The sequence below is a fragment of the Adiantum capillus-veneris genome, chromosome 11 (genome assembly GCF_014529385.1).
Source record: "Adiantum capillus-veneris isolate H3 chromosome 11, ASM1452938v2, whole genome shotgun sequence".
NCBI classification, from domain to species: Eukaryota; Viridiplantae; Streptophyta; class Polypodiopsida; order Polypodiales; family Pteridaceae; genus Adiantum; species Adiantum capillus-veneris.
In genome coordinates, this window is record NC_140941.1 from 17,817,814 (window position 1) to 17,830,013 (window position 12,200).

General features: G+C 46.6%; 1 protein-coding gene across 2 annotated transcripts; it reads right to left on the reverse strand.

The window, feature by feature from the left end:
• Positions 1-646: 646 nt before the first annotated feature.
• On the reverse strand, positions 647-5,200 carry LOC147446940 (uncharacterized). 2 transcript variants are annotated; one of them, XM_086522874.1, is made up of 3 exons: positions 4,649-5,200; positions 3,850-4,041; positions 647-3,658 (listed from the first exon to the last, which is right to left on the reverse strand). In XM_086522874.1, the coding sequence occupies exons 2-3, from the start codon at positions 3,957-3,959 to the stop codon at positions 3,079-3,081; spliced, it is 690 nt and encodes a 229-aa protein (XP_086379000.1). In that variant the 5' UTR covers positions 3,960-4,041; positions 4,649-5,200; the 3' UTR covers positions 647-3,078. The 2 variants fall into 2 exon arrangements, with proteins under 2 accessions (XP_086379000.1, XP_086378999.1); XM_086522873.1 differs by having other exon boundaries at positions 3,850-5,200.
• Between the last annotated feature and the right edge of the window lie 7,000 nt (positions 5,201-12,200).

The following is a 12,200-nucleotide window of genomic DNA, read 5'->3' on the forward strand; positions in this document are numbered from 1 at the left end:
TAGATGCTCAAAGGAAAAGAAGTGAAATAAAACCGATGACGATGATGAGCACTTCAATGCGAGAGAAGCAGCGGTCAAATAATTCTTCAAGAAGGCTAGGCTCAATGAGATTGATGGCATAAGAAAGACATGCAAAGATTTAGAAATGTGGATTGAAGAACTCGAAGATTTGGATTATGCTTTCAATATGGAGAACAAGACCACCATACTTTTGAATGCTCAAGCAAAGTGACCGATACGGCAATACGTTGGAAAGGGGGAAATGGGAAAACCACTAGCACCCTCAATGGATGCCTCTCTATAGCCCAATGATCTCACAGCATCCCTATCCTCTATTTAACACACACCTTGACTCACAACCTAGCAACGACTATTGTCCAAGCCCGGTCCCGACCATCCCAAACTACACACACCCAGTCACCCAAAATGCAAGCATCCTCATCACAAAGAAAGCATCTCGATGCCCTCAAACACCTTGAGATCTTTGATCGACCAACCTCAAGCTTTCCTACTAGCCTTCATCCTCAAAGCAAATACCACAATCATATGTAGAACACAGCAATTGACATACCCACACAATCACGAGAGCAAAAATGAACATGATAATATTTACAGAGATAGAAAATTAATCCGACTAGCCTCAAAAAGTGTTAACGAATCATGGAATTATGTAGAAATCGTCCTCCTTTAGTTTTGGATCAGACGAATCCCTCTTAGGCAACTTTCAAGTTGACTCCGTCTTCCAATATGCTTAGAAGCCTTCCACACGGTGCATTTGGAAAAGGAATTTAGGGGAATTGTTTCAATTTTGCTACATTCCCATGGTGAGTTTGGAAAAGGAAACGTGAGTTCCCACAAAAATAGGAAGAATGGTTACTTTTCATAAACTTTTGCCTTTTAGCAAAAGTTTATGAAAAGGAACGCTAGTTTGAAGTGACTTGACCCCTTGCTCTAGGTCAATATTCCAATTAAAGTAGTTGTGCCTACATTTCAAAGGAAACTGACTTGAAGCAGCAAGTCTTGTCAAACTACAAGTGAAACGTGTGAATGTACTACATACGTGTGAAACGTGTGAATGTTTGGGAGCAGTTTTGAAACTGTCTCGTGTGAATACTCTTAGAGGTTGCCCTCTCCTTTACCTTAGCCTTATGTAGCCCAAAACCTATTGTCGGGGTCCCCCTTTCCTGCAACCCATCGGCAGCTTTTTGTGAAACTCCCTTTTCCCGGCCCTGCTTGTCATGCAGTCGAAGCCAACCCCTCTCCATCCTGTTGGCGTCATCATTCTCAGCAGCCCATGGCGGCACTTCCTTGCTTGACCTTGCTCACCACAAGGTGGCCCACCTTGCTCCTCTCTGACTTTAACCAACTCTCCGCCTCTGGTGCCCCTTGCACACAAGGTCTCTGCATCAGCCCCTTCAAAAGAAGCGCCCCCCAGGCAGCCACCTCCTCTCTCCACTTCTGCAGCGCTGCCCTGCAGTCCTCACGTCTGTAGCCGGCCACAGGGCCCCTCTGTCATCCTCGGCCTATCATGCTCAGGCCCACCACAACACACTGCAGCGCCCCCTTTTTCCTCAACCATCGCCATCGTCTGGCGGCCCTTCTTTTATGACACTCCTTGTGTGCTCCCTGGTCTGGCCTTCCAACCCGCCCCTTCATGCATCACCCAAGTGGCACCCTTTCTATGCTCGCGCTGCTCGTCGAGTTCAGACAGACCCTTCTTTTCTTGTTAATAGCTCCAAGCTATTCGTTTTTAGGCCCTGCTTGGCGACCGATCCCACCCCACTTCGAAGTTTACTCTTTTTTATAAAAAAAGTTCTTCTACTTGGGCTTTGTCCCCACCGAAAGCCCGGCCGTCGTGTAGCTTTATCGATCGCAATGACTAGGCTGGCTCAAGCTTCATCTTGGTACCCTTCTCCCGATCCAATAACACCTGGAAATGACAAGCCCAAGAAAAAAACCGAGTCGTATAGCACATCGAATCTATACTTTAGACACCTGTAAATACTCCAATCCGTAGAGCTTCGAACCAAACTTGACCAACAAAAAGCCACATTTGGCGTACATATCATTGTGAGACCTGCTTCAAAATGCCTTTGAGACCTGCCGAAGTCCGATACCATCATCTTGCCTGATGCCATATTCCTGTTGTTGGCTTCTCCCTATGTCAACACAAACTGGGTGCACCATCATTTCCCACCCTCTCGTTGAGCATTCATGCTCAACCGTAGTATTATTTAGGTAAAAGAAGATTGCATATGATAGAATGATATAAAATAGGTAATATAGTGGCTCTAAAAATATGATAGAGATAGAGAGAAAATCATATGCTAGTGCATCGCCCACCACAGTCAAATGGAAAGCTCACAACTTCCACATTCATAGTGTAGGCTCCACCTGGATCAAAAACAAAACAATGGACGTGGCCATCCAACTGTAAAACATGCATATCCAAGCCTTCCTTTGTACTTATAGGCCAATAGACACGGCACCCTTCTAACCCTTCATAGCGTGGAGCTCTCACCCTACATCCACAACCCCTCGTGCCAACCATAAGCATGCTTTCGATCACTTGAAGCACTTGTACCATAAGCAGCTATCCTGTCACCTGCTAAAGAACCCTCCATACTATAGTCTTCTTCAAAAAAAACCTCACCTCTGACACAAAGACACCTGTAAAGAAGCCTCCCATAACACATGTATCCATAGCATCCCATAAAATAGCAAAACCCTGCAATTTGCCTCCACCTGTTGCATAACCAAGCAAACCTATATCCAAACCCTCTGTAAATGGCGCCAAAGCCACCTTTTCATACTCAAGAACATGACCTGTTGAGGCTTTAACCTGTTCTTCAAAGACCTCATCACCAACAAGGTTGGCGGCACATTCCTCTTTGCATGGAGGATCACTCTCATAGGCTGCACCTGTATCAGCTCCCATAGAGTCATCTGTTGGAGCTAACTCTCCACGGCTACACACAAACTCTGCAACCTCAAAGTACACCTGTACATGCTCACGAAGGAAAAGTTGCCGCACCCCCTGCATAGACAAATCACTTCGATATACCTCTGTTTCTGCTTCTAGCTCTTGCAAGTCATATCCTCGAATACCTGCTCTTCGATTAAGTCTGATGCACAATCAAGCCATACCTCTTCCGCCAATAGGGACTCACCATCACACGAAATTTGATAGGGCTGCTCAACTGGCACATGAAAACCATCATAAGTTTCATACCTAGAGGACATGGACTCCCTCTCCCACATGCTATCTGTGTCCAAATTGCTGCTAGAGCTTTGAGAACTTTCGGACCCCTGTTCTGAGCTTGCCTGTTCTTGCACGTCTACTTCCTTCCTCGTTCCTGGCTCTAGAACTGACACCTCTTCTTGAAGATCTTTTACCACCTCGCTCTCTTGAGGAAGAAAACTGGGTGGCACCCTGAATATACCTCTCTGCCCCTTTTGAGCCCTGGTTGTCACTTCTTCTAGCTCTTCGACCCTGGAATCAACTTCACGTGCTTTGATCACATTCATATTAATAAAAAAAGGAGCTTTTACCTCTTGATGCTCATCAATCTGTCTGGGTCTCGGTCCATTGGCTACCGTGGCTGCCGACGGTAGCAATCCTGCCTCCATCTTCTTCTTCATATTCCGATTCTTTGCTCTGGCGACTCCGACAACTTAGTCATAACTGCTTGGATCTTCATATTGCACTCTCTCACGAACATAGGGATGCAAGCAAAACAGAAACCTTTCCATCTTAAAGAATCCCACATTGGTTGCTTAGGTAGCAACCACAAAATCCCCCCAATAAGCTTCAAATCTATCAACAAAAGCATCGAAATTTGCACTTACTTCCTTCTGCAAGTCTTTGAGCTTTGCATCTTCTTCTGAAGCCGACACCACCTTTCGATACCTTTGTAGAAAGTGCTCTCGAAAGACGGTCCAATTCTGCTTGTGCACATCTTCTAAGACATCGAACCAAACTTTTGCTTTACCTCGCAGTACCAAAGGTAGAGTCTAAAGCTTTGCTTCATCACCTGGCATCTGCAATACTACTACCATAAATAGCTCAAAATTGGCAATCCACTCGTCAGCATCTTCATCTCCTTTGAACACTGGACCAAACTCCTGCTTCATCTTGACTCAAGAAGACCTTGTTAGGAAGTAATCAGTGGATCCTCAGTGGGGGCACCGCAAGATGGAAAGGGGGAAATGGAAAAACCACAAGCACACTGAATGGATGCCTCTATATAGCCCAGTGATCTCACAACACCCCTATCCCCTATTTAACACACACCTTGACTCACAAACTAGCAACGATTATTGTCCAAGCCCGGTACCGACCATCCCAAACTACACACACCCAGTCACCCAAAATGCAAGCATCCTCATCACAAAGAAAGCATCTCGATGCCCTCAAACAGCTTGAGATCTTTGATCGACCAACGTCAAGATTTCCTACTAGCCTTCATCCTCAAAGCAAATACCACAATCATATGTAGAACACAGCAATTGACATACCCACACAATCACGAGAGCAAAAATGAACATGATAACATTTACACAGATAGCAATCCAATCCGACTAGCCTCAAAAAGTGTTCAATGATGGAATTATGTAGAAATCTCCCTCCTTTAGTTTTGGATCATACCAATCCCTCTTAGGCAGCGTTCAAGTTGACTCCATCTTGCCCTCCCCTTTACGTTAGCCTTATGCAGCCCAAAACCTATTGTCGGAGTCCCCCTTGCCTGCAACCCATTGCCAGCTTTTTGTGAAACTCTCTTTTCCCGGCCCTGCTCCTCATGCAGTCGAGTCCGACCCCTCTCCATCCAGTTGGCTTCATCATTCTCAGCAGCCCATCGAGGCACTACCTTGCTACTGCCCTTGCTTGACCTTGCTCGCCACAAGGTGGCCCACCTTGCTCCTCTTTGACTTCAACCAACTCACCACCTCTAGCGCCCCTTGCACACAAAGTCTCTGCACTAGCCCCTCCAAAAGCAGCGTCTCTGAGGCAGTCACCTCCTCTCTCAATTTCTGTAGCACTGCCCTGTAGCCCTCACGTCTGTAACTGGCCACCCGGCCCCTCTGTCATCCTCGGCCACCTGCCGTATCGCGCTCAGGCCCACGCAACCACACTTCTGGCGGCCCTTCTTTTACGACGCTCCTTGTGCGCTCCCTAGTCTGGCCTTCCAACCTGCCCCTTCATGCATCTCCCAAGTGGCACCCTTTCTATTCTCGCGCTGCTCGTCGATTGCAGACAGACTCTTTTTTTCCTGTTAATAGCCCCAAGCTTTTTTTTTTTTAGGCCCTGCTTGGCAGCCGATCCCACCCCACTTCGAAGTTTACTCTTTTTTGTAAAAAAGTTCTTTGACTTGGGCTTTGTCCCCACCGAAAGCCCCGCCGTCGTGTAGCTTTATCGATCGCAATGACTAGGCTGGCTCAAGCTTCATCTTGGTACCCTTCCAATAACACCTGGAAATGACAAGCCCAAAAGAAAAACCAAGCCGTATAGCACATCGAGTCTATACTTTGGACCCTGTAAATACTCCGATCCGTAGAGATTCAAAACCAACCTTGACCAGTAAAAAGACGCATTTGGCGTACATATCACTGTGAGACCTGCTCCAAAATGCCTTTGAGACCTGCAAAAGTCCGATACCATCATCTTGCCTGATGGTATCTTGCCTGATGCCATATTCCTGCTGTTGGCTTCTCCCTGTGTGGACACAAACTGGGTGCACCAACGTACCAACGTGGCTCAATTGGAGTCTATTGGCGATGTGGATGATAAAGGTAAGTCATCTAACTCTTCTTTGTGATGCTTTATGCCTTTGGTACATCGTTTGAAACAGTTGGTACAGCCAAAGACTGTCGACTCTAGAAGGTGGCATGGAGAGATATGTGCAAGCTAGCAAAATCTTGGCAAAAGGAAGGAGCAGCTAGGAAGATCATGGGCTGAAAAGCAGCAGCGGGAACGTATGCTTGATGTAGTCTATAGGCCAAGGAAGGCTCCATGAGGGGCTAATTGGGGATGCAAATGAAGGAGATGCAAAGGGCAGATTCTTGTTCCAGTAATGTAGAGCTTAAAGTTTTTAAGGAGCAGTTCCAAATGGCTCATCAAATTGAGCTACAAAGCCTAAGTTATTAAAGGTTGAAGGTTCACGGTGTTGCAAATTTTTGCCAGATAGGGCAGCTATGGATAGGTGGCCCGGGCAGTTGTCAAAGGATATATGTGTAGTGCTCTAATTGTGGAGCATACCTATCTTCTCGGATTGCAAATCGGAGCTCGGGTTAGCAAGATATATTCAATTGAAATTTTTTTGAGGGCCAGTTCTAAGCCCACTTTCCAGCATTTGTAAATGCACCATCTAGGGATTCCATGAGCTTGTCAGGTGTTTAATCCACAGTATGCAACGTATGATGCTAACAAGAAGTGACTGCACGTCAAACGGAGTCCGGAGCAGGGAAATACAGAAGTCGGAAGATGAGGTGCACTTATCTGGATTGGATTGGAGATGATTTGATCAGTTGTTTGCGGCCTCGATTCTAGGGTTTAGAGAACTGAGAAAATGATGAGGTGAGATGGGTTTGCAGTCGACAACATGGAGTTATGCCTGGGCTTTGCAATCTGACAACCCGGTTTGGTAAAAAATGGTTTTTATGGTTTTTCAAAAGCCTTAAAAGGTTGGAGCTTGGTGGTGCTGCCACGTGGTCCTGCAAAGACCCACATGCGGGAGCTTGCTGTCTAGGAACGCAGTATATGGCCTGCCCGTGGCCATTCAAAGGCATCAAGAGAGGGAGAAAAGCTCCCATATGTTGTGACCTATGGTGGATCTCAGAGGGGGCGCTATTGTAGAGGTTCGCGACGGTGCGGGGCGACCCGTGGGTCCACCTGTGGCAGTTTTGGGTATTGCGATGGCACCGGTGGTGCACGCTACTGTGTTGACAGGTGGCAGTGGTTGTGGCAACAGTGATGACATGGCAGGCCGTCCGATGAGCTCAAAGGCCTCGATTTTTGGAGTTAGAGGGAGAGGGCAATAGCGACCTCGCTATTGCCTACCCCTCCCAAGTGCATGGTAAGCGATGTGTCCCAGAGCAGAGAGAGGGAAGAAGGAAGGCAAGCTTAATGCCATTCAAGGGGAGGAATCCCACCAAGAGATAGCAAGGAAGAACTTGAAGGCTTCAATGCGCAAATCAAAAATGGTATCCCACAACAAGTGTGTCGAGAAAGACTAACAGAGGGAAAAAAAAATTAACGGATGAAGCCAAAAGGAGAGCCGGGGCGACCAAATTGAGCAAGTGTGCACCATGTAGATACCAAACACCAAGAGAGTGCGAAGCGGTGACCATGCAATGAAAATTTCTAAAGGAAGCTTCAGCTAGTTGTACGAGCTAGATAGCTCATTATTTTTTTCATTTTTAGCCTTAGCCAAGCCTTATAAAAGGGGAAAGGAGTGATTTTTCAAGGGCTTTTTTTGCGAGAGGGAGTGATTGAAGGTTTTCAAGCCTGTGTATTGCAAGATTTCCATTGGAGCGCATACTTTATAAAATGTACTAGCCCCCTATGCCATAATACCAAATTTTTGCCCCTACTTTTTGTGTCACTTCTCCCCATCCCCCATCCTTTTCTCTTGCTCTTTGTGTACCTGCCGATGTTTGCAGAGGGTTTGCCTGCAACTTGAAGGGTGTCACTAAGAGGGTAGAATAGGGGTGTCTTGTGAGCCGAAAGGGATGAGTTGAGCAGTGTGGGTGTGTTTATGCTGAAGGGTGTTTCTTGCAAGGTGCGAGGTGGTGGTTCGGTATGCTAAAGTACATTTGTTAGTGCAAATTAGCCAATTTGAAGGTGTTATTAGAGAGGTTAGGGGGGCTGTGGAATCCGTGGGCTATAGAGAGGCAAAAATTTTGTGTGTTGGGTGTGTTCCCTATTCCCCCTCCCCATCTTCTGGTGCCCCCACCGAGGAGCAGTTGTGTCATAAAAATTAATATCTATCCAACCCAAATGATTTTCTCATATTAAACTGATCACTTAATGTGGGAGAATACACAGGAACAAGGGTTAAGATATAGACATGTGCTTATAGATCTATCTCAACACGGGGCCAATGGTTAAGGGGCCCAAATGAGAGATAGTCTATCAAAGAGCAAGGCTAACCAATGGAGCATAAGACCTTAGGGTTAGCTTCATTGAAGACCTCCAATAATGTGTGTAAAAGTCCTTTGACTTTAGGCAAGCTAGGGCTGAGCTTGAGGTGGGAACCCGGCCTAAGCTCGCGGCCTAAGCTCGAGGTGCTTCTCCTGCTTAAGGTGCTTGTCGTGCTTGAGGTGCTTGACATGCTTGAGGTGCTTGATTAAGATGCTTGAGGTGCTTGACTGGCTCCATGCTTGAGGTGCTTGACTTGCTACTTGATTAAGGTGCTTGAGGTGCCTTGAGATGCTTGCCTGAGATGCTTGTGGGAACACCCCCTAGTTCAAGTGCTTTGTCATGCTTGATGACTAAGGGGCTTGCTCATCCAAAGTCAAAAAGATCCCTACAAGGAGGGGGGCGAGCCTACAAGGGGGGGGATGAGAGAGAACACACACACACACACACAAGGGAAGCCCCAGCTTGAAGCACTACAAGAGGTTGTGTGCTCTTGTGACGCTGTTAGCGACGGAAATACACTGGGTTTTTATAACCCCCCGCGTCGCTAAAAGCGTCGCTATATGCGTCGCTATATAGAGACGCTCATAGCGACGTTTACACAGAAGTCCATAGCGACGCTTATAGCGAGGCTCCAGAGCCATAAATAGTGACGGTTATAGCGACGCCCGAGAGAATTTTTTTTGGTGACAGGGTATTGAATGCCCTGCCACCCATCAACCATATTGTACTTGATTCACTTTTTTAAAAAAGTGCAAGGGTAGATAATAGACCCAAAATAGTCACCCACAAGACGCATTGTTTGCAAAATTGACAAGCATAAAATTGACAATTGTACACATCATAGGCAAAATGAATTGATTGGCAAATGTAATAATGACAATTGTACAACATCATAGGCATAAAGAATTGATTGGCAAAATGAACTGCGGTGACAAATGTAATAATATACATGGTTCAAAAAGACGTATAAAATCCGTCTCATGATACATAAGCTATGAGAAACCCTAAACTAATGCTATCTAGCTACGGCTAAACTGACGTTGTCTAGTCAGATGTCTCATCGCGTCCAAGCGGCGTATCTGTCGGATTCTGCAAAAGAAGACAATAAGACAGCTTTCAGTAAGTATAAACATATAACGACATTTATAAAACAATACAAAAAATAGAAAAGAGTAAACCCTAATACTAACCATGCCGCCGCGAGAACTAAGAATGTCCATCAGGGTGTTTAAGCCCTTCCTGCTTGCGTACTCGCGCTCGTACGGTGTGGGATCACGTCCTGTCATTGACCACTGTCAAAACATACAAAGATCTCATTATGTTAGAATTAAAAAACTCATAAACCCTAAACTATCGAACATAAAGAGCAATGCGAAAACACTTACAAAATCGGCCTCAAATGATGCCCATCCACCGCTTCCCAGTTGGTGCGAGCTCCCTGCCTCTACTCGCGCTCTGGCTGCATCCTTTTGTTGCTTCCATTTGTCGGGATTCTCGCGCGCTGCTTTCTTCGCATTCTTCCAATCTTCTTTGGCCGGCCAATCTGGACTGTTCCACCCATGCTTGATTGCTTTTTGCACTTCGGAACGCTTGTGTTTGCACTATTCGCGCATTCGAATCTTCATCACGTCTTCATTGAAGCATTGATCCCGTGTTGGAACGGGAAACTCATCATGAAGTATGTTGATGACTCTGGCTTTTAAATCACTTGGTACTTCACTCCGTTTGTTTAGTATGTAGTGTCTAAACAGCTGAGAGCAAAGACCACTCATGCGCGAGATCACCTTCTTACCGTCATCATCCATGATGATGCCGCCGCTGAAGTCGACGGAGTAAGGCAAGCCCTCTGGCCGGTGACACGTGAACCTGGGTGTCCCGGCAGGGGTCTCTAGCGGCGTGTCGATGGGGGTACGGACGTCAGGTGTCTCCACCGGCGTCTGGGCCCCGAAGCGAGGAGTGTCGAGTGGGGTGGCTCCTGGCGGAGTAGGTAGAGGTGTGTAGCTGCTAGGAACAGTCAGCCGCGCAAAACCTGGCGTAGATGGAGATGCTGTGGCATGTGTGGGGGCGGGCAAAGAAGGGGAGGGTAAAGAGCCTCGTCGAACACGAGGCGGTGTGGAGGCATCGGCGGCGGAATCCCCACAACAACCGCCACCGCCACCGCCACCACTAGAGCGCCGGTGTCTAGAGGAGTGTGAAGATCGTCTCGTCGACACCGAAGCTTCGGAGCGCGCCGAATGCTCCGAAAGAGAGGGAGATGCGGATGGAGTAGGAACGCGCGATGATGCGCCGGAGCAATGACGCTCCACGTACCACTGTCTCTGCTGCGGTGACAAAGAAGAAAGAAACTCCTCATCATCCATACCTGCGTTAAACACACGAATATTTAAACTTAATAGTGAATGAATAGAGTAGACAATGACGCAAAGACCATTAAATACAATGATGTAATGACGCATATAAATACAATGATGCAATGAATTGAGTGATAGAAGAGGCAAGTCAAAAACTTAGAATTTTCAATCAAAAGAGGTGAGCGCGAGTAGAAAAGAGCGTTATACACCATGGAAGGTACTTAGAGAGCCAGAGCTTTTACAACACGGAGCAAAATTGTTCAAATACAATATTTGTGGCTTTAAGAGATCTCTCTCTCATCCTCGCATAACTCAGCATAACTTCCTATATCTATATAGAGCTCTCTGTTTAAACACATATCCTCTGTTTCATTTTGTAGCCCCTCTGCATGCACCCCATATAGAGTAGTAGCATCTTGATGCTCGTCTGGCACCACCGCAGCGGCTTCTGATTGAGCATCTTCTCTAATCTCCTCCATTGATGCCGTTGTGATTGGCACATGGTAGCCTTCATACGTCCTTGCACTACGAGGGGCTACCTCTATGACGTACCACCACTTTGATGTAGACTTTGTAGGATGAAATATTACGTACCAGAGCCACATAACTTACATGAGAGCTTTCAAGCACATAACTTGTAAAAGGGGGATGTTAACTATTTACATACTTACTTGTTCACAATGCTCGGGTAGTACGAAAGTTTCTCTTAGGTCAGTCCATTTCTTAGTAGAATCCACCTCAAGAAAACGAGACTCTCCTCTACGCACAGTAGCGTTGCGACCCTCCATGATTATCTTGAACCATTGCACGTCGAACAAGTCGACAAAAAATCCTTTGTAATCGATCCTCAAAATCTCTTGTAGCGTGCCAAAGTAAGTGAGTTCCGCCACCACAGGATGTGCATCAAAGGAACGTCGTCGACTAGTGTTGGGATTAAAGCCCAAGTGGCCTCTTATGCGGATATGGCCGCCCGCCCGCCTAACTCACTTACCTCTAACTCTTTGTATATACTAACTTATACTTTGTGAATACTAAGGAATTGGGAGATAACCCTTCTAACAGTTCTCTGCGTACTGTACTGTGTAAGCTCACTATGTGTGTGTGTGTGAGAGAGTCGACCCACGCTCCGCTCCGCGACTTCAATTGGTATCAAAGCCTTGGTTCAGTGCGGTTTTGCGCAATCGCGCGTGCGCGCACTTTTTCGGCAGATTCTGGATTCGGAGTTCGAAAATTCACACTCGGCGTTCCGGGTGCGTTTCCATTAGACGACCTGGGGTTTTACCCCCCTTTCGAAGCTGTTTATGCCCTTAGAATTTCGTTCTGAGCACTACAGCAGAAGATAGATTTCAGCCGCAAAGAAATCAGTCTTGTGTAGATTGGCAAGCAGGAGGTGGTCGACATCAATATCGGCATCGACATACATCACTCATTAGTCTTCAGAGCATCATCTATAGACCAGGTACACATATATATCATCAGATATATATATTGCAGTCTGCATTGCTACTTCTTGTGCTTGCCAGGTTTCAGGGGAGGTGTGGCCATACGACGGCTTGACACCACTGGCATGTATTGCAGATTGATGTACTGTGATTGTGGGTCTGCTAGTTGTGAGTCACGCTAGCAGACAGACCGCCGCAGCGGTCATAGGACAGTGATTGGTCTATTATAGGATGTATGCTAGTTCTGGGCAGTTTGCTGAGCCATCT

Bases quoted from the DNA above. Each gene is read 5' to 3' on its own strand.
- LOC147446940 (XM_086522874.1), bottom strand. From the start codon at position 3,959: ATGTGCACAAGCAGAATTGGACCGTCTTTCGAGAGCACTTTCTACAAA. The intron at 3,659-3,849 runs GTAAGTGCAAAT...CGGAGTCGCCAG, and splicing joins TCAAAGACTTGCAGAAGGAA to AGCAAAGAATCGGAATATGA.